The 23,522-nt window shown below is 40.4% G+C and overlaps 1 protein-coding gene across 1 annotated transcript in view; it reads left to right on the top strand.

Moving 5' to 3' along the window:
• Window positions 1-23,522, top strand: part of SNTG2 (syntrophin gamma 2) — a 295,545-nt gene that overhangs the window by 93,236 nt on the left and 178,787 nt on the right. The window contains exons 7-8 of the mRNA XM_078851956.1: window positions 11,367-11,454; window positions 14,133-14,224. Coding sequence (XP_078708082.1) covers window positions 11,367-11,454; window positions 14,133-14,224 — 180 coding nt within the window. The remainder of the gene's footprint in view (window positions 1-11,366; window positions 11,455-14,132; window positions 14,225-23,522) is intronic.

Here is a 23,522-nt window from a genome sequence, read left to right as displayed (position 1 = left end):
AAGGAAAGAGCTATTGAAGAGAATTTAGTTCCTTTAATTTAAAACCGTGAACAATCCAATAAGTTTTTATTTTGATAATGTGGTAGGGGGGATTATTCTAAGTGATAAGTGGCATAAATATATTTATTAGCTATTTCTTGTAGTTCAGCACAGTTTATTTAAATATAGAGATGCATAGATTCTTACTAATCTGGCGGTGATATATGTAGCGATGGCTGATGCAAAGTGGTCCATGCTGGAGCTTGTCTGCCATAGATCCAGGTCAAAAACCTGTTTTGCAAGAACTATTATGAACCAAAGGTGTGCTTACCTTGTTTAGCAAACGTGCTAAATGGGGTTGAACAGGAGGAAAAGTGTCAGGCCATAGGGGGCAGCTGGGTGTATCCAGGCCAGTTACTCCACCTCCCACATCCATACATTGTGTTCTGTGCAGCTAATCTAGTCAAGTCAACAATTTACTCTAGCCTCTGAGCAGGGAGGTAGTCCTGGGGTGAACTGTTTTGGTGAAGACTAGCTGCCTGGGATTTTTCTACAGTGGTTTTTTCTGGATTTGTGTGTCATGTGCAAGAGAATTGGCCACTCCAGCTACCAGCCTGATTTTCCTACTTCCCCCCACACCTCTCTGACATAAGGCTAGGCAGTTGCACATCTGAATTGTGGCCTTATTGATTGATACCACTTATCAGCCTTATACTCCTATAATACTATCCTGCTTAAACCTATGCATCACACATTAACAATTAACCACAACAATAAATCTCTCTATTAAATTATTACATAAAATAATTGGCTACAGGCTGATTCAGAATGCAGAGACCTCCACTTTATTGCACAGCTTACTTGTAGTGATGCAATAATGCAAGTGATATTTTTAGGTAAGGACATTGTATGGAGCCCACAGCACATTACTGAATAGTCTGTATTAGTTCCTACTGAACATGGGGGGGGGGGGGAAATAACTTCCTGTGTATTCCATTTTGTTAAAAAGATTAAACTAATATAGAAGTTATTTGTTCTCAGTATGGTTTATCTTTCTGCTTTTAAACTGTATAATTGCTGCTAACTCTTCCCATGGTTAGAGTCACACCTTGCTTCTGAGAGTAATTCATTTCCCTTTAGAATCTGTTGTTAATAGCATCTTTACTGAAGTCACAATTCTCTGCTGATTTATAGCCAAAAATAAATGGAACTTTTACATGTCAGATGCTAATCAGCTGATTAATCAGCACTAGAGGACTTTATATTTTAGAAGCTGACTCAGAATGGAGAGATCTTTACCATTACCTAAGGATAATATCAGTAACAGCAGAGTGTTGTATCATTATCTTTTTCTGTCTTGTCTCTTTAGACTGTGAACTCTTTGGGACAGGGACTGCCTATGTTTGCACAGTGCCAGGCATAATAAAGTCTTGGAGGCTATACTAAAATAAATAATAACCGAATACACAATCAAAGTAGGAATTCTAATAGAATCAGTTGAGACAAAAGACCAGCAATAAATAAGTCAGGTCTGAGGCTACCTAGCTTCATTTCATGGAGTGCAGAATGTGTAACTATTTACTTTGTGGAGTGTATGTGCATACTTTGCAAGCAACCTGTGGCCTTCAGAGGCCATGTTACAGCCTGGCATTATTGAAATAAAAGAGCAGAGAGGTAGAATTATTTGTAGAGGCAGAATATAAGGTCCCATATAAGGTTCACATCTATCCCACAAAACTGACTTCCCCGATCTACATCTCATACTAGGAGGAGACCAAGGTAGAACATGGGACACACCTTCTAACAGAGGTAGAGAAGGTTGATCATTCCTTCTACAATAAAAAAGTCCCTCCAAGAGATGCGGGTAACATGTGAAACATAGGTTGTGGTGAAATGGGATTTGATCATTAGAAATATTCATGGATTGATATGTGATGACCACGTGACTTGCCAACTGCTTTTGAAGGTGGTGAATTTCTTGAGATATCTAGACAAATTTCAAAGGATGGAGGCTGTGAACTTGGTACATAGTGATACCAAAGAAGTAGGAGGATGTAAAGCAGAGGTGCTGGAAGCTCAATTGAGATGATTATATAGCGCCTCTGTGGTAGCTTTCTCTGAAATTATTCTGGTTCCACATACAGGACCATTGGGGTCTCAGTGCATGGATGACAAGATGATGTAAAGAGACAGGGAGGTTCAGTCCAATATCTTAATAAATTACTCAACAGGTAAGTAAAATAAAAGGCATTTTAGTTGTTTGCTGGCATATTAAGAGAGATTATTCAGAACAAAAAGACTTATTTGTGTATGGTCAATCTTACAGCATGGAGATATTACTATTTGTTGACTACTACAATATGGAAGAAGTCAGAAAGCAGAAATATTTTCCTAAGCACAAACTGTCTTTTTAAGACATGCCTGACCATTGTGGGGAGTCTACTAACAAAGGTATCAAGTCTAATTATGTTTTTTGTGATGTGACTACCTGACCACTAGGTAATGGGTTGAAACTAACTCATTTCCCTCTGGGTGTCAAGCAACAGTCAGATGATAATACCTTTCTGACATATTTTAATCTAGGACACATTTTAACTGTTAACATCTCTAAAAAGCTCTACATTCCACTGGTGATGGAGGACTGAATAACACAGGCTTCCTAACTGAAACTGCTGACTATATAGATATATAAACAGAATGTCATGCTATACCAGGGATCATACATACTACCAGCAGTTTTCAGCTGTGTTATTCTGCTCATCATGAAAAAGTATATATTTGTCTCCAGCTTAGTCCAGAAGTAAAATTGAAGGTTTGAGGGAGAATGAGAATATATTTGGCCATCAACAGAGAACGTAATAGCCTATACGATGCACATAATCTAGTGGGTTGATCAATAAGACACTAAGATAAATTATAACATTTCTTAGCATACGAGTTGGCCAAACTACATCTGTTGATGGAGCAAAACAAAATCCACCAGCTGAAAGTGTGGAAGCGCAGCAGTGTTTTATAGATATTTAAATTAATGTTGTTATTATTAATAACTACACGCCACTAGCCATCACCTTCAGCCCCCAACTAAAACCTCTCCAATGCATCATCAAGAATCTACAACCTATCCTGAAGGATGACCCATCACTCTCACAGATCTTGGGAGACAGGCCAGTCCTTGCTTACAGACAGCCCCCCAACCTGAAGCAAATACTCACCAGCAACCACACAACAAAACCACTAACCCAGGAACCTATCCTTGCAACAAAGCCTGTTGCCAACTGTGTCCACATATCTATTCAACTGTGTCCACATATCTATTTGGGGGGGGGGGGGGATAGCTCAGTGGTTTGAGCTTTGGCCTGCTAAACCCAGGGTTGTGAGTTCAATCCTTGAGGGGGCCATTTAGGGATCTGGGGCAAAAATTGGGGATTGGTCCTGCTTTGAGCAGGGGGTTGGACTAGATGACCTCCTGAGGTCCCTTCCAACCCTGATATTCTATGATTCTATGACACCATCATAGGGCCTAATCACATCAGCCACACTATCAGAGGCTCATTCACCTGCACATCCACCAATGTGATATATGCCATCATGTGCCAGCAATGCCCCTCTGCCATGTAGATTGGCCAAACTGGACAGTCTCTACGTAAAAGAATAAATGGAAATAAATCAGATGTCAAGAATTATAACATTCAAAAACCAGTTGGAGAACACTTCAATCTCTCTGGTCACTCGATTAGAGACCTAAAAGTGACAATTCTTCAACAAAAAAACTTCAAAAACAGACTCCAAGGAGAGACTGCTGAATTGGAATTAATTTGCAAACTGAAAGCTGCTATACAGGCTCCTACACTAAATCCCACCTTCACTGCCATCATTGGAGGTCTGGCCAGAGGAAAAAGGATATGACCAGGTCTTCTTATGCCCTTGGAATTGTTGGCTTCCATTTCCACTCCTTGCAGCCATTGGCAGCTGATATAACATAGAAAATAATTCAGGCTGCTCTAATTTACACAAGTGCTAGACCAATGCAAAACTAGCTCAGGATCACAGGAGTGTGTAGGGCAGTTTTACCCACCCTTCCACCTCACTCCTACCCTCTAACATGGATTTCATGTTCCATGTGCATAGCCAAGGATCTATTTGCCTAGTGCATTTGATTTACTTAATATTGATAAAATTATTGAATTACCAGTGTGCTTTAATAAATAACGTTTAACAAAAGCTACTTATGCTGCCATTAGTAACCACCCCCAGCCCTTGCTGAGGGTTGTAGAGGTTTTGTATATGTGGATATGGAAATTTGACCAGATTAATAAAAAAAATTAAAGAATTTTTTTCTGTGGGATTGTGGTTTCCCTAGCTCTTCAAGCAAGTGGTTATTTTAATGTGCATTAAGCAGGGCTGATTAGATGACATTTCTTACTTATTATAGTAAAAGCAAATACTTTTATAACATTAGAATTTCAAAGCTGGGCACAAATATTAACAGAGTCTTACAGCAACCCTGTGAGATCCCCTTTATAGAGAAGAGAAATTGAGACACAACAAGATTTTGTGTTGCTCAAAGTCACATGCAAGTGAGTGACACCTTTGACTAAAGCTTCTGGGTTCCCTGCTCTTGCCACCGGACTATGTGGTATGGATCACTCTTGGCTACAGGCAGGAAGAACAGGAGAATGTAAGTTTGGGGGGGGGGGGAATGTGATTGTTATTAAAAAAAAAAAAAAAGCAGGTGGATTTCATCCTGCAAGCCTGTAACTCCATGGCATGGTTCACTGTTTTGGTTAATGTTAGCAATGAAACAAGGGAAGAATCTGAATTTTACCAAAATCGGTCATCAGTTTTGTTTTTGAAAACTCTGCATTATTATTTTCCTCTTTGCAAATATCCAGTGCTCTCTTGTGACAGCTGCAAACTAAAATAATTACCCACTCCCTCTTTCCAAATAATCATTGTTATTTACAGCAGTCTGATCCTGTTTGGGATTCAGCCGAAGCTGGTAGAGGTTATGATGTCATATGGGTCCCTCTCTGTGGCCTGATTTGGTCAGGACAGCCTTCAGGATTGGAGTGATGAAGGTCTGTGGTCCCAGGAGATGGTGGGAGTGGCAGGCATGATGGTGAAGCTTGCTACAGTAACCAATTTTTGTTACCCATGGGGCTTTTAGCAGGGAATGGAGCTGAAGGGATAAAGCCCTGAGTTCTGATGCCCCTCATGAAGCTGAAACAGGGAGCAGAGCCACAGAGCTGAAGCCCTGAGCCCCAGCGCTCCCCCGCAGATCTAAAGCCCTAAGTCCCCCTCCCAGAGCCCTGGTACGCCGAGGGTCAGAAGCCCTTCCCGCACCCCATCCGAAGCCCTGACACCACCCCACCTTGCGGCTGAAGTTCCAACCCCTATGCCTCCAGAACATCATCTTCAGAGTTTCTGAACATTTCAGAGTTATGAATAACCTTCATTTCTGAGGTATCTATAAGTCTGAGGTTCTACTATATATTCCTTTGAGTATACTGTCAACTTTTCTGACCATCCATATTGACAAAGAAATATCAATTCTTGAGCAGGGTGGAGAAGACCTGGACCATCTTGTTATGTCTCAAAATTCTTGCCAGTTTCAGTTGAAGTGTATGATGATTCATAGTGTCATAAGTAGCAGACAGATCAACACAAAAAGCCACTCTCATTTTGCAAGTTTCAAAGCCAACTTTGACGTATTGAGATAGGTTTGCAACTTGACCACAGCATGAAAGCCCTGGGCAGAAACTGGTTTAGTTATCAAACAGCTGGCTTTCCATTGTTGGTGCTGTTCTACTCATTATAATCCTCTTGTATAGCTTGTAGGTTGAGCAGAGTAAGAGTATTGGTCAGTAACTCTTTGAAGAATTAGCCTCTGTACATGGTTGATTGGTGCAACCATGTTAGCCTGTTTCCACAGCCTGGGTATCTGTATTGTCTCCATGCAATAATTCAAAAAATCAAGTAGCCTCTTCTTTGCTGTCATCTCAAAGTACAGTAATAGTTCATTATATCCATTGAGTCAGGCTGTCTTTCCACATTTAAGTATCTTCATGGCTATCGTCAACTCCTTAATGTTGAGGGACTCATTGCGGACTTCATTGTCTCTGAGAAGTGATTGAAGTTCCTGCTTAATCTGTTTCATTTTGTGCTTCGCTTCATGGACTGTTTTACCAAGTAGAATAAATTGGTGTGCTACTTGGTTGGGAGAGACTGTGCTGATATGCATTGATGGTTGTCCTTCAGTGTTCAGCTTGCAAATGATGGGCCATGTTCTTTACTATTATAGCACAAATTTGTTGTTTCAATCAGCTCGCTCCAGTAGTTGCACTGCTCCTTTTGGATCTTTCTTATAAGCATTATCCTGAGCACAATGGTTTCTTCACTGAAGGGATCCAAGTCAAACAATTTGACATATTTTTAATATTGTTCACTTGTTTGTCCTGAAAGTCCGGGCATATATAACATCCAGCATCTCCTAGGATTTGCTGTTGGGCAGTCTTCCACGCCATGGAAAAAAACTCTCCATAGTGCATGTGTGTTACAGTAATCTGACAAATGGATCCATCCAATTCAGCTGTAAAGCCTTCCCAGTCAGCCTTTCTGAAGTTGAATCTCAGCAGGTACTTTGTTTTCTTGGGTTGTACTGCAGCCTCGGTTGTCACTTGCACTGGTCAATGTTATGATTTTTCTGAACTTTCAGAGATGACAAAGACGAAGTCAGGATTGTTCCTCTTGTTCTGTTGTGCACTTTGGAAAGTATATTTATCCTGGAAATCATAGAGCAAACTCAAGTTGTTTGTTGCTGCTTGCTTTTCAACTTTTTCACCATTATTGTCATTGTTGGAGTATACCCAGATGGTGTTGACTTTTGAAGTTGCCTATACTCCAAGATATGTGGAGGGGTGGTAGTGGTGTTTCCTGGCAGGGGAGAGTCAGTTGGCCATGCTAACTCTTTGGGTAGTTTTTAAAGAGAAATCACTGCTATTTGTTTGAGTTCAATAAGTTCCATTGTACCATGGTGTTTCACAACAGTGTTTTTCACCAGTCTTTTGTTGCATACACGAATTGTGCTACTGTAGGTGTTGCTTTTGACATTCACAGCAATATATACGCCAGTTATGTTTGGTGTGGTTGTCTCTCTCTCTGTCTCTCTTGCAGGCACTTTTATGCCAAACAGAATGTCAGACTTCTCTGCAGATATTGAAATGGCAATTTTAGGTGCAGTCTTGGGCTGAGGCCCCGAAAGGGGCCATTTATGTCAATGTTTATGTCTATATCTCCTATTGTGGTCTCAGTCCATATTGTTAGAATTGGTTTCTCCCATGGTTAGTTGCAATACTAGATTAACAGAGTATGACATGAACATATCTGACAAAGAAGAGAAGACGTTATGGATACCTCGCACCGCCACAACTCCCTTACTGACTTTCTGCAGACATGAACTCTTTGTGTGGGTCTGCACTTCCTTCCAAAGAATCTGATTGAATTTGTCTCTTTAATTCTGAGACACACAAGTCATGTCAAAGTCCATATATATGAAAGGAACACTGAGGAATTTCACATATTTCTCTGCTATATAATGACTAAGGGACTAAATTATATCAGTTGGTTTAAAATATTGAAACTTTTTTAATTAGTTACAATATTTTAGAATAATGTAATTGTTTTTAACTTTAAAGACAACCTAATAAGATGTTTCTCCAAATTATACCCTCTTGGTTAATGAGTCAAAATTTCAGACATTCCATCTTTGGAGAGCAGCAGGATCTTGACTTACTCTTTCTAGTTTAGAAATGTATTTTTCAAATTTAAAAGCGTTGGATGTTGGTTTGAAGGCTTCATTAACATGCAGATTAGCATAAATAGCACAAAGTGATTAGTTGATATGAATGACCTCGAAAGAGTACATTTCAAATCCTAATGTGTGTATTAATGGAGTTCAGGAAGCCACATTCATCATCCTGTGACTGATATAAAAAGAAAGTAAATACTGACTCATTTAAATATATACAAGGCTTTACCAACTGTTTCCTCAACCTTTATCATGAGCATTTTTCATCACAGACTGCTTTATGTACTGTGACAAAGTTCCTCCTCTGCCTTGGTTGGTCCTGCACTTATTGGTGGATTTGCTCCCCTCAGAGATTTACGGCAGCCCTCAGTTTGGCCACTTTTACTAGTGGCTCAAACCTGCCATTCACTCAGCTAACCTCATCACTGGCCAGCATGGGGGAAAGCAAGAAGAACAATCCCCTAGTGGGTCAGGGGACAGGCCAAGGACTTTTGCCTCTGGTGGAACCCACAGTCCAGGTCAACTCCTCTTATATTCAATACGGGGAAGGGGGAAGGAGAGAGGGGGAACCCAGGCCCACCCTCTACTCCGGGTTCCAGCCTAGGGCCCTGTGGATCACAGCTGTCTACTGTGTTTCTTGTAACAGCTGTGTGAAAGCTACAACTCCCTGGGCTACTTCCCCATGACCTACTCCCAACACCTTTTTTATTCTCACCACAGGACCTTCCTCCTGATGCCAGATAGTGTTTGTACTCCTCAGACCTCCAGCAGCACACCCTGTCACTCTCAGCTCTTTGCGTGCCCCTCACTAACTGAAGTGAGGTCCTTTTTAAACCAAGTGCCCTGACTAGCCTGCCTGTCTTAATTGATTCTAGCAGCTTCTTAATTGGCTCCAGGTGTCCTAATTAGCCTGCCTGCCTTAATTAGTTCCAGCAAATTCCTGATTGTTCTGGGACCGCCCCTGTTACCTTACTCAGGGAAAAGGGACCTCCTTAATCTGGAGCTAATATATCTGCCTTCTATCACTCTCCTGTAGTCATCTGGCCTGACCCTGTCACAGTACACACTGTTTATGACTGCCCAGTTGCAAAGCTAAAATAGACTGTTGTAACAATGTGAATCGGAGGCTTGAGTAATGGCCTATAAAATGAATCCTGTGCATTTTTTCAGCTGTTATCCAATTTATCAATGATGTTCTTCAAAACAGAACTTGCTAAAATCCCAAATCTTGCTAAAATTAATCATTAATTAAATTATACATATAGTACATTAGGAGGAAAGATGGTCTAGTAAATAGGACACTGAAAGGGGGCCTAGGAGACCTGGATTCAGGTCCCTGATCAATCACAGAGTCCTGGGTGACCTCAGGTAAGTCACTTACTCTACCCTGTGCCTCAGTTTCTGTAAGATGAAGCGTAATACTTACGTACTTCACAGGGCTGTTGTGAGGGTAAAATGCATTAATGACTGTGATGCACATAGATAAGTGATGAAGGCTACATAAGACTCTAGTGTGTAAGACAGGGTTTGTTAAAACTAAAAGCCAAGACATCATTTATTGTAGGTTCCCATGGGTTTCCCACCTCTTCAAACAAAGTAGCTGATCTAACGCTACAAGGCACAATACTAATTTTTCAATGTAAAGTGTTACTTGAGATTGCTCACTTTTCTTTCTGCTCAGACTCTGACTGTGCGGGAAGGATGGATTAATACTGACTTTCCATTTACCGAAGATCTGAGCTGTCCTACTTTTTTTTTTCTTTTGTGACCTGAATGGCAAGTACTTCTTTGCCAGTACTGGATTTAGCTTTCAAAACAATTCTGTACGGACATGGCAGAATGGGTCAGGCACCGAATTGCACAAATTGTACTGTTGGAAAGAGAAAAAATCTTGGTTTTCATAGATTTGCGAAAAGGTCAAAATATGGGCTTTAAGAATTATTAAATCAGTGTTAACTAAAAAATAAATGGTCATCCAGTAACTGAGGAATTTGAAAAATACTAAAAAATAATGTGAAAACTTACCATGAACAAAGATGCCTAACAAATCCAACCTAAATGATCTTATGCGTTCCCAAAGTATGCTTTCTCCACCATCCTTTTTTACTCATTTCAGCTGAAGGTTCAAATTCAGTTATTTATACCAATTGAAGTTTCTAAAATATGTGCAGATATGTAATAGGCTGCACATAAAACAATCAGTTATCTGAACCATTCAGGAATGTGGTATAATACAGTTCATGACTGGCAGAGCTACAACTCAGTCTCAGCTTTTAATGAACAATTTTTATAGAAGTTGGGGTAGAAGAATGATGATGTGGCCTAGGCTCTGCATTGGAATTCAGGATAGCTAGGTTCAGTCCTCCGCCTTTCCACAGACTTTGTGTGTCCTTGAACAAGTCATTTAGCCTGCCAGTGCATAAGTTCTCCATCTTCTGCTTGTCAGTTCTCTCTGTTTTTATTTATATTGTGGTAGCCCATAAAGGCACCAATCAGACAGCATGGTCCTGTGGTGTTAGACACTGTGCAAAGGGGTGAAACAAAGACAGTCCCAAAGAGATACAATAGCTGAACGCACAGGTAAATGGAGGCTGGGGAGGATGTGTGTGAGTTAACAGCTATCAAGGGTAAGTTTGCATATTTCTGTTGAGGATGGGGAGCAAAAGGAGAGGTGTTGCGGTTGATATTACAGGTGGCATCCCCTTTACTGTATGTTGGGGGGCAGGGAAGACCAATATTGCAAACCACCCATCTTCAGATATAAGGAGTTGTACCCCAAAATCATGAGACTGGCTTTGCAATTGTGAGATTTAGAATGAATGACTGAATAGTTCTTTTACTTTTCCATCTGGTTTTTGAGTTTCCAGGGTGCACGCAGGCCATGTTTGCAGCTTTTTCCCCCACACCCAGTAGGGCTTTTTGCTAAATGAAAACTGAGGTTCTCATGTAAGCACTTGGCTTCAGGAGCTGGGCTTTAAATAAAACATCAGATATTGCTGAACTCATGGTACAATTGCAATTATATCAACACTGAGAGAAATACCTTGGGAAAATCATCTAACAATTGTATGCAAAGAGGCCTTATAGTACAAACCTTTTGATTATTTTAACTCAGTATATATTTAAAAGACAATTCTTGTATCCTGTTAACATGGCTGAAGTGCTCTGGGTGGCCAAGGAAAATGAACTCCTGCTACAAGTCTATATCAATCAGGAAACAGAAATGTAAATCTTGCACTACATTTAATTTTTTCATCCTTAATGTACCGCTTACCTGTCATGACAAGTGCATGATATGAAATTGTTTTCAGAGAGCACTGGGTTTTTTTCTGTCTTTACGTAAACACAAATTGTCCTTCAACTTTTAATATTTCTCAGTTTCTTCAGTAACCGTGGGTATACTTGGTTTTATCATTTGATGGGGTGGCTTGACCCACAAGATATTCTTCATTCCAATGATAAACATTATTGTTGTATTTCTGTCAAAACAACAGAGATGGAGGTTTTGTTGCAGACTATTTTGCTTTCTGTGGCTGGTTCTCTTTTGATAAAAAGTAGCTGTGATTTGTCACACTGACAGGTACACCTACTGCGAAATGCTGGCGATGAAGTTACCATCACTGTACAGTACCTCAGGGAAGCTCCATCATTTCTAAAGCTCCCATTAGGTAAGAAGAAATTAATGGGTACAGGTAATTTTTTTCCCTTTGCAATATTTCTCATAATCTCTGTCTGACACTGACAGAAATAGTAATCTTATTTTCAGATGTTTTACTGCAAGAAGGTTTATTCTTTAATGTAGTTTATTATTTAAGGTTCAGTGTGTAAGAATATAGGCCCAGATTTTTAAATATATATAGGCTTTGCTGCGCTCTGTGTTGCAATACCTAAGTCAGTGGTCTCCAACCTTTTTATGCTAAAGATCACTTTTTGAATTTAAGATCAACCCAGGATCTACCCTGCCCCTTCCCCGAGGCAAAGCCCCCTCACTCCATTCCCCCCTCCCTCTGTTGCTCGCTCTCCCCCACCCTCACTCACTTTCACCAGATTGGGGTAGAGGGTTGGGGTGTGGAGGGGGTGCAGGCTCTGGGCTGGGGCTGAGGGGTTCAGAGTGTGGGAGGGGGCTCCAGGCTGAGCCTGGGACAGGAGGTTGGGGTACAGGAGTGAGGGGTGCAAGCACTGGGAGGGAGTTTGGGTGCAGGCGTAATATGGTCACACTGCACCTAGTCTCATAGAATCCACTGGACACTTCATGAGTTTTACTTTTTATTAGTGTCATTTGTGGTTTATAGATCCAAAATCCTTCAGGGATTGTCACAAATCAGTGTAACATTCTCAACTGCTGGGTGTGGATTGGCTGAGCCTGGGGTAGGGGGTTGGGGTGCAGGAGTGAGGGGTGCAGAAGGTGGCTCCAGGCTGGGGCAAGCGATTGAGGTGCAGGAGAGGGTGAGGGGTGTGGGGAGAGTTTGGGTGCAGGAGGAGGCTCTGAACAGGGGCAGAGTGTTGGGGTGTGGGAGGGGGGAGGGGTCTGGGCTCTGGGAGAGAGTTTGGGTGCAGGAGGGGGCTGTGAACTGGGGCAGGGGGTTGGGGTCCAGGATGGGGTGAGCGATGCAGCCTCCGGCTGGGAGGTGCTTACCACAGGTGGCTCCTGGTTGACAGCGCAGCAGGGCTCAGGCAGGCTGCCTGCCTGCCCTGGCCCCACACCGCTCCTGGAAGTGGCTGGCTGCTGGCACATCTCTGTGCCCCCTAAACGGGAGTGGGGCAGTTGGTCTCCACGTGCTTCCCGCTCCCGCAAGTGCTGCCTGCTCAGGGAACTGGTCAATTGGAACTGGCCAATGGAAGCTGTAGGGATGGTGCTGGGGACTGGGACAGTGCGTGGAGCCCTTCAGCAAACTTCCACTGGATTTTAAAGTAATTTTAAATACCTGTTTTTAACAGATTTAAAAGCCTGAAAAAAACTACTAAAAACCCAAACATACCCAGTAGTGTTCAAAACTTGGTAGGGGTTTATTTGGTAACCTTCCCATCGAATGTGGTTTTAGCACATCTGGCTATATAACAAACATTTATGAGACATACAGAGACAGGTGCTCTGGCTGCTTCGAAAAATTAAATAAAGTTGAATCATTTCTTTCTTCTCTAGCTAAAATATGTGCATAAATTGTTATGGAGAAAATGAGCCTTATTGTACAGTTCTATGAATGTATTTCCATTTTTGCTAAGCCCAACAAATGTGCATGGAATAGAAGCATAAAAAAGCATATAGACATAAATGATTGTCATTCTCTGTTATGTGTTATTAAGTTAGAGACTTGATCGGCCTATTAATGAGAAATGATTTAAGAGGAATTTCAAGTGATTGCTGCAGACAGAATAATGAATTTTGGTGATAATGAATGTGGAGCTGTGAGTTTGAGTTTTACATGCATTTTTCAATATATTCAGATTGCCATAGTAAACTAAATGTAAAACATGCATTATTTTAATGTGAAGGTTGCACAATTAAGCATGCAAAGAAACAAAAAATGTAAGAATTAAATCTAAAAGCAAAACCTAAACCCTGTCCTCTTTGGCATTTGTATTGTAATAGTCTTTAATTATGTAATTGCATACTATTTCTAATATAATATATATGTTATTTGTCAGCTAAATAGACATACATATCTCAGATAAGCTGCCATCACCCAATATATTTACAGACAACCTCCAAATGCATACATGCCCGAGGAAGAATTAACTCAAAACTTGGCTTTTGAGCACATAACCATGCAATATTAACATTGCAATCATGTGTTTTTTTGCATTTAATTTCCCAATCAAAATAATGAATATCTCCAATTGTCTAAAATAACAGGCATTCAGCAACAAAAAAAATCAGATCCATTAATAAAGTTTACATGTCCACTTAATAGGCACCATTCAAGCCAAGAGCTAAGATGTATTTACAAACCAGTGCGTGCATATGCCCTTAATGCATGACTAGGGAATTTAGCCATTAATTTTAATGGGAGATGTGTGGCTAAATTCTCCATTCAGTTTTCAAAAACTCAACCTGACTGTAAAAAGGCTTAATCTGACAAACACTTAAACATGTGAGTAATCCGATTGAGCAGTCTATACATAAAGATATCTAACTGCCTTCATCTCTCTCATCCTGTAAAGTACAGCCTATGATCAGATGCATGCTGTTGCTTGTCATGCTAAAAGGCAGTCACGTTTGTTTTTGTATAATATTGTTTGTATTTCACCAATTCTCACATTGTAATCCTTCCTCAGTTGAAATAATAATGGATTGTTTAATATTTTAACATAGTTAAGCACTTATCTATCACCTTCTGATTTTCAGGTTCCCCTGGACCATCCAGTGATCATAGCAGTGGAGCTTCCTCACCTCTCTTTGACAGTGGTTTACATTTGAATGGAAACTCAACTAACACAGTAAGCAAATTGAGTCCAGTTAGTCTGATCATAATCTTTGTTACCACTACCTTCGCAAACCTAATTTCAAATGGTGAATCAAAATGAATCTCTTGTCATTTTCTTCTAAATTATTTAGTTGTCTAGGATATTATCATAAGGCCATTGGCTAACTTCTAAAAGTTGGAAACAATACTTTTTCAAGTGAACTTTCACATGCTTTATTGAATTTCATAGAAATACAGAAGCCAAGATATTCCTGCCATGCCAGGAGGTATTTCAAGATTTAATTAGTTAGAAACCAATTTACATGCTAGGAATGAGAACATGAAAAAGAAAAAAGGAAGGTGGGCGGGGGGGGAGGGAGGGAATAAGAACATTGTATTAACAATATGTCTAAGTTGAACCAAAATGAATGCCAGCTATTTTACAGTTCTACAGCATGTAATTTAGAAATGGGCAGATGTAACACCATGCAATGGTCTGTTGGATCTGCTGTTTGGAGACTTTTTCAAGGCAGGTGATTATTCACCAAAGCTATGGCATGTATGATAGTTTTAGCAGATAGCACTGTTGCTTCTTTAATATGAAGTTTGTGGGTATGCAAAAAAAGACAAAAGACACAAGCAGCCTCTACATCGTCACCCGCACCCTTCTTTTGCTGACTTGTCACAATCCTAATCTTTACACTTGGGTGCCAGCTTTCCCAAAGAGGATGGGAAGGGGAGGAGCAGTGGTGCGGCCATAGCCGTGATAACCTGTTACTTCACCCAACAGAGTGAGGCTAGTGTAGAAACAAGGAAAACACATATTGTACCCAGTAAAAGGGTGCGATAGGAAACTTCTAGCCATGCTTCCCCAGCACTCCCAGAGGCATTGTGCATCAGTCCAGCTCATTGTCTCCAGGAGCTCCGACTGGGATAATGCACATCTGCAGACACTCTCACTGTGGGTCACAGTCTTGCTGTAATAGGTCTGTTGATGCAAAATGCATCAAATTCACGTTTCTTCGCCATATCATCAAGGCTCATCACGCTTATGTATTTTTGATTCATAGTGTCAGTCCCCTCATCCCTTCAGCCCAGGCAGTGTTGTCTGTCTCTACTGCCTGCTTGTCTGCTGCTTTCAGAAACATCATTGTACGTTCTCCCATAGCATCTTCCCTTGATGATGCCCATTCCCAAACTCACCCATAAGGCTAATACTCACTCCACCACTAGGACTTGGTGTCAGATGACAATTTGATTAAAAAAGTAGAGCAATATAAAATTAACATGAAACATATGACATGGATTAAAAGCTGGCTAAAACTGATAGGTCTCAAATTGTAGCTAGATGGGGGAATTATCACCAAGTGGGTATGTTTCTAGTTGGGTTCACAGGGATTGGTTATTGGCCCTTCACTGTTTAACTTTTTTATCAATGACCTAGAAGAAAACCTAAAATCATCAATTATAGTTTTCAGACAACACAAAGATTGGGGAAGTGGTAATTAATGAAGAGGACAGGTCACTGATACAGAGCAGCCTGCATCTCTTGGTAATCTGGGAGCAAGCAAATATGTTTTAATATGGCTAAATGTAAATGTATATGTCTAGGAACAAAGAGTGTAAGCCAGAGTTACAGAACGGGGGACTTTATTCTGGGAAGCAATGACTCTGGACAAGATTGCAGGGTTGTGTTGGTTAATTAGCTGCATGTAAACTCCCAGTGTGACGCTCTGGCCAAAAGGGCCTTCAATGCAATCCTTGGATGCATAGAAAGGGGAATCTTAGTAGGAGTAAAGAGGTTATTGTACCTCTGTCTTTGGCACTGCTTGAATATTATGTTCAGTTCTGGTGTCCATAATTCAAGAAATATTGATAAATTGGAGAGGCTTGAGAGAGGAGCCATAAGAATGATCATAGAAAGACACAGAACCATAGGGTTAAAAGGGACTGTGAGGGTCATCTAGTCTAACCCCATGATAAAGATGATTAGAAAACATGCCATACAGTGATAGACTTAAAAAGTTTAATCTATTTAGCTTAACAAAGAGAAGTTTAAGCGGTGACTTATTTAATACCTATAAGTACCTAAACAGGGAACAAATCTTTGATAATGGGCTCTTCAATCTAGCAGAAACAAGTATAACATGATCCAATGGCTGTAAATTGAAGCTAGACCAGTGGTTCTCAAACTTGTTCCGCTGCTTGTGCAGGGAAAGCCCCTGCTGGGCCGGGCCAGTTTGTTTACTTGCCGCGTCCGCAGGTTCGGCCAATTGCGGCTCCCACTGGCTGCGGTTCGCTGCTCCAGGCCAATGGGAGCTGCTGGAAGCGGTGGCCAGTATGTCCCTTGGCCTGCGCCGCTTCCAGCAGCTCCCATTAGCTGCAATTGGCCGAACCTGTGGACGTGGCAGGTAAACAAACCGGCTCAGCCCGGCAGGGGCTTTTCCAGCACAAGCGGCAGAACAAGTTTGGGAACCACTAAGCTAGACACATTCAGACTGGAAATACATTTTTAATGGTGAGAGTAATTAACCATTGGAACAATTTACTAAGTGTAGTAGATTTTCCATCGCTAACAATTTTTAAACCAAGACAGGATGTTTTTTCTAAAAGATATGCTTTAGGAATTATGCGCTAGGAATTATTTTTGGAAACAAAAAAGACAGTTTACCATCTAACTATAAGGCTACAGACAATAGGTATACACAGACCAGGGAGTACAGGGAAACAATGAGACAGTACTGGTCAGCATGATAGGCAGTGGTCTCAGCACACCAGCTGGCTTATCATTGTAAAGTATTTTATAGGTATCATAGTCCTTGAGAGTTTTAAGGAGGGTTTAAAGAAACAGAATGGAGAAACTTTGCAGATGTTACAAAGAGCTCCTCCTATGGGAGAAAGCACGAAAATGCTGCTTTGAAATAATTATTGTTGGATTTCTATTATTCAAGCTCACATCTAATTTAAGATAGGGTTTAACAGTAAGAAGAAGAAAGATGAGGAAGAGAAAGAAAAGAATAATGAAAAGATGAATCAACAGGGCCAGATATGTAGACAACTCTTTGAGGCAGGGACCATTTATGTTTCTACAATGCCTAACAAAATGAGGACCTGTTCCTGATGGCGGCTATGGGCTAAATAATATTAGATACTAGAAAACTATTGCTAAGGTCTCTTTCAGATACGTGGTACCTCTCCAGATTCTAGACATCTGTAGGCTACTTCCTTCATCCTCCATCTGGGATGGGTGGTTTTTATGCTATGGTTCCCAGATAACATAGTGATGAGCTCCAGTATAAATGACCAGATAGAAAGTCTAGTGCATGGCTGAGGACTAAGTACGTTGGATACTATTTTGCTATATGATTTGCCTTTTTACTGTGCTTTTTGGGAATACTCCCTCCTTTTGGGTGATTACTATGAGATGTATTACTGGTCTTGGGTACCACGTATGCTGATTTTTAGTTATTGTATAAAATTAAAAATAAATGATTGGAGTTATATGGCCCCATAATAAAGAAATCAGAGTTTATGTTGCTGAGATTGAATTCTGAAGATTGTGGGCAAAGCTCAAAATCTTGTAGGGAGAGAGAGAAAGAAAAGAGGGGTGAATATCTAGAAACAGTTTAGCTTTTAAATATCCTTGGACCAGATCCTTCTGAAGTTTTACAGTCTCACAAGAGGAGCCAAGTATGTACACAAGAAACTATGGAAAAAAGATAAAGCAGAGCAAAGTACTTCATGGTATATACCTGGCCCAATAGAAAAGTCATGACATCCTTTCATAGGAAAAAGTTTGAAAAGGTTGCCCATTACTCCATGAAAAAGCAAATGAAAAGGCAAGATTTCAAATGTTCTGAAAAGAAAGTGGTCTTAGCTTCTGAGGTGGCCCACTGAAAGCATAGAAGCAGAGATACTTTATCAAAGTAAACTGTGATCAAAACAGGCCAGCAAAGAGGTCATGAAAATGTCAGTTGCAAATCAAAGGTTTTTCTATTTTTTTAATAAATGTCATCATTTACACAGTAAAAAAAAAACAAAACCAGGATTATTGTTTTTCATGAATTGTTCACTTCTAAAAGTGGCCCAATTTGCTGTCATACTTTGTGATGATTCTCAAAACCCTTTAATGGAACTCCTGGACAGAGGAGATCAGACTGAGCCCAGGCATGCTTGTTATTTTTCTTATTATATTGCAGTAGTATTTAAAGGCCCTGTCTAAGATCAGTTCCCTATTGTGCTTGGCACTATACGAACATACAGATAGTCAGAGAGAACTCCTGCCCCAAAAAGCATGCAATCTAAAAAGACAGAGATTGGAGAGGGGAATTATTATGTCCCTTTTACAAATCTGTCTGTCTATCTTGGGTACTTATATGACGCCCTTCACCATAGTTTCTGATTGCCATCCAGTCTAGTGCCTTACCTGCAAGACCATGCTTTAGAGTGTGCTCACATCAGAAATACACATGCTTGTCAATAAACTGTTTCCTTAGCAATGAGTCCGATTAAATAAAAATATCCACATACTCACCGGAACTATGTGAAAGAAAGAGAAAAGTACCTTTCAGAACTGTTTGTGCCTTTGTTTTACACCTTTTGCACGGTGCTTAGATTCTGTGATGAATGATAGGCTGCTTGGTAATGATTATAGATCTGTGTCTCCCAATATAGTTGGGGTGGTGTATTAGACTATCAGAGGGAAACAGAGAAGCTCCTATGCACTCCCAACACACTCACACGTTGATACAGTCACAAGAACAGTGAATACAAGCCATTAGTCTGAATAGCTTGTTCCATTGTTGGGTAGTTAGACCATCAAAGGGGTATTCCTCTACATGGACTTGCTGGTCCACTAGGAAAACTAGTTTGATGCAAAAGCATGAATTAATATCTTGGCCCTGTAAAAAGGACACCATTGGGCAATATGGTAGTTGATCCCAGACAAATGGTGAGGGTGGGGACTTTCAGAAAACTCAGATTCCTGTGTCCATGCTGGGTCCCAAGAGCCCATTTTTTTTGCTTCCTAAAAGAATGTAACTTGGTTCTGTTCTGTTCTCTTGAAGAGGGAATCCTGTGTAATTTAGCTTGTGGAGAAGCATAAAATGAGATGAGATTAAATATGCTGTGCATTGCTTTAAAGTCCTCTTTTTTTCTCTAATGCTTTATTCCAACTGTCACATAAAAATACTTTGTTTTAAGAAGGCTTTTGATCACTATACCACAGTTCACAGGTTTACAAAAGGAGGAAATGCAGGAGGCCAAAACTCAGTTAGGCCTGAAGGGTGATCAGCGCTTGGTACGCATAGGATACTGTAATTAGCTCCCAGTGGAAGAATTGCATGATTCTACCCCAAGACAGTTAAGAGCAAGAGACCTAAGACCTGAGTTAGGTGCTCTTGGAGACATTAATAAAGGGGCAGAGGTGCAGCTAGCCCTGCAACCATGACAGATACTATAGTGGCAGGTGCTTTAGAAATGTGCTTTAGAAACTATATATTGTAGAGATAGGATAGAAGTGGGATATCCTACTCACTGGTCTGGCTACTTGCAGCCTAAACATTCCCCAGCTAACCCACCTATCTAGATTCCTGGGTGGGTTATCTGGGGAATTTTTAGGTTGCAAGTAGCCAGACCAGTGAGTAGGATATCCCACTTCTATCCTTTCTCTACAATATATAGTTCTGTTTTTGAACATGTAGATATTGACTGTCATTTCGAACTGAACAGACCATTTTTTCTCTTATTGTCTAGTGAACTCTGAAGTTTGAGTTTATCCTGAATATCTGTTTCCTGCAGCTTTTTTCTTTTAATTTTCCTGTGATGTTTCAAGATTTCAGATGAGTGTCCTGGCTATGAAAGTAACACACCTAGTGATATCTGGTAGAATCAACCTCCACTCCACATCTGAAAATCTAGGATTCCATCATCAGGATGAAAACATATGGCTATGAGCTGGATGAATCCTTGTTATAAGATGAGTTAAAACCCCCATTGAGGTTGATAAGTGTGAATTCAGCCTTCAAATAACATAGTTGAGGCCTTTTGCTTACAGTTAAGATAAAATGGTGTGTGTGAACATGCCCAGGAGCTTTTGGCTGAGTATTGTTTTGCATAGAGAAATAGAGGGGTGTGTGTGTGTGTGTGTGTAAAAAGCTAGAATGAAGCTTTTGGATCTGATGTTGGCTAAAGAGCTTTCGGGTTTATAAGCTAAAAAACTGCTCCTTTGCTCAGGGTAATGTACAGGACATCGTACATTACTTGTAAATAAACAAGATTGCAGAAAATACCAGACTTCCTCAATCTCTACTTCCAGCTGGAACATCCTCAGGGCCCTGAACTTTGACTAGCTACTTGGAATGAAAAGGGGCAACACTATTAAGAGTGTATTTCTTGAATCTCTAGTTGATTTCCAATTCATGCTCTTTCATTTAGAAATGTATGAGCATAAAATGTGACAAATACTAAGTATAGCTACCTTGTTTAGGTACTGGTTATGCTCATTACAGTAGTCATCAATATCTCAGTCTTCCATTGGGAATCCTGAGGAGAAAAGGGACAAGTCACAATAGATGAGCACTGTCAGGCACATTTCAATATTTCAGATGACAGCGGCTGCTTCAGCAGTCACAGTTTAAGTGCACTAGGTGTCAAAAGACAAAAAACAGCACTGTGTTGGTTCCCTTTTTCTGTTTTAATGAAATATGAGAGAGGAGAGGAGTCATCTTCTGTATTTTCCTTAGAAAAGCAAAGCACTCTTTTTTAATACTGCTGTGGTAAGGTTGCATTTCTGAGAAAATCACATATGAGAAGTAGGAAAAAACCTATAAAATGACCTTTTCCATTCTTCTACCAGGGTAGATTTCTTCCCTTCACTGTATTTTTAAGTTCTTTATGCAATCTGTTTAAATAACTCAAGTAATGGAGATTTCACTACTGCCTTTGAAAATATTTTATATTCTAGTTATTCTCAGTGTTAGGAAATGTTTTTTATAATGAGTAAAACAGCATATAGAATCTCTATGTTGGGATCTAATTAACTGTGAATTAATGTGAGTTTTACTGTTGACTTTAGTGGGAGCAGATCTAAGCCAATGCTTGGCATGTTTGAAAGTCCTAACCCACTAGTATTTTAATATCTGGCTCACCGTTGCCACTTTTAATACTTCAACCAACCTTGTTTGTGCTCATTTTATTAATTTAGGCCTGATTGAGCAGGTGAGTAATCCCATCTCTATTCTGCAAAGAAATTAAGTGCTCACTTATGTTCCACTGAACTTAAAGTTAAGTACATGTGTCATAAATATAAAGGGAAGGGTAAACCCCTTTGAAATCCCTCCTGGCCAGGGGAAAGCTCCTCTCACCTGTAAAGGGTTAAGAAGCTAAAGGTAACCTCGCTGGCACCTGACCAAAATGACCAATGAGGAGACAAGATACTTTCAAAAGCTGGGAGGAGGGAGAGAAACAAAGGGTCTGTGTCTGTCTGTAGTCTTCTTTGTCGGGGATAGACCAGGAATGGTGTCTTAGAACTTTTAGTAAGTAATCTAGCTAGGTATGTGTTAGATTATGATTTCTTTAAATGGCTGAGAAAAGGATTGTGCTGAATAGAATAACTATTTCTGTCTGTGTATCTTTTTTGTAACTTAAGGTTTTGCCTAGAGGGGTTCTCTATGTTTTTGAATCTAATTACCCTGTAAGATATCTACCATCCTGATTTTACAGGGGGGATTTCTTTATTTCTATTTACTTCTATTTTTTATTAAAAGTCTTCTTGTAAAAAACTGAATGCTTTTTCATTGTTCTCAGATCCAAGGGTTTGGGTCTGTGGTCACCTATGCAAATTGGTGAGGCTTTTTATCCAACATTTCCCAGGAAAGGGGGGGTGCAAGTGTTGGGAGGATTGTTCATTGTTCTTAAGATCCAAGGGTCTGGGTCTGTAGTCACCTAGGCAAATTGGTGAGGCTTTTTACCAAACCTTGTCCAGGAAGTGGGGTGCAAGGTTTTGGGAAGTATTTTGGGGGGAAGGACGCGTCCAAACAGCTCTTCCCCAGTAACCAATATTAGTTTGGTGGTGGTAGCGGCCAGTCCAAGGACAACGGGTGGAATATTTTGTACCTTGGGGAAGTTTTGACCTAAGCTGGTAAAGATAAGCTTAGGAGGTTTTTTCATGCAGGTCCCCACATCTGTACCCTAGAGTTCAGAGTGGGGGAGGAACTTTGACAACATGTGTGTTTTGTTGAATCAGGGCCTTCGATAACAACCTTCTGAAAGTGTAAATAATACTGCAGAGATAAAAGAAACAAAAAAATGTTTAACAAGTGCAACCTGAATGAACATTAACTAGCATTTACTGATCTTGGACGTCTAATTCCAGCCAGAGCAATATTCACTGAAAAATTGAAGATAATATAATGATTCATGATCAGGATGGGAGGCTTCAGTTTTAGAAATAAGAGATGGTTCAACCCCATATTATATTTCATCTGAAAAAAAAAAAAAAGATCAAGAGGGATCAGATAAACTACCTGCTCTGGACAGTAGTATCCAATAAGGGCACCTGCTCTGAGTTAGAAGTGAAGGCCAACAGCTGATCTAGAGGAGGGAAAATTATTCCCCAAACTGTGGTGAAGGTGGAAGAGCTACAACCTCAGAACGATCTGCTATGTGCAAAAGGGTTTCTAAGAAGGGGGTTGGTGTCCCCAAACAAAATCACTACTCTACATCTCCTTTGTCCCAAGGAGATACAGCGAGCCAGTGGGTGTTCAATGAAATATGGTCCACATTTTAGGCCAAACTCTGTAATGCCTGTATCATCTGCAGATTTCCCCCCTGAAATGTACTAACCCTAAATAAAGTCATCACCAGGTTTCACTAGTCCAACAGTTGAAATGATACAACATTGCAGATGCTGGAATAGCTAGTGTGAGACTCATGAATAAAGGTCAACGTTTTGTGGTGAATTCAAGTCTACTGTATTCTGGAGGAACCAGGCATATAAACAGGATAGGACTCATCCTCTAACTACTTTTTAATAAATCACTCAAAACGTCCAACCCTATGTCTGATTGACTGTTATAAACCAGAGGCATTGCAATGGGCTTCTGTCCATCACTGTAGTCTGCACCCCCACTGATGAAGCTACAGATGCTATTAAAGATGAATTCTATCAGCAACTGGCAGCAATGATGCAATCTATTCCGCTGCATATGCAATTTATTATACTTGGAGACATGATGTTGTACCTAGTCATCCCAGAAATCTCTTCAGAGCTATACTCAGGCCATTTTGCTCCAGAGCAATAAATGACAACTCTAAGATTACTGTCCCTTTGT

The sequence above is a fragment of the Lepidochelys kempii genome, chromosome 3 (assembly GCF_965140285.1).
Source record: "Lepidochelys kempii isolate rLepKem1 chromosome 3, rLepKem1.hap1, whole genome shotgun sequence".
Lineage (NCBI taxonomy): Eukaryota > Metazoa > Chordata > Testudines > Cheloniidae > Lepidochelys > Lepidochelys kempii.
Note: the sequence above shows the minus strand (reverse complement) of the source record. Positions and strands in the feature narration are given on the sequence as shown.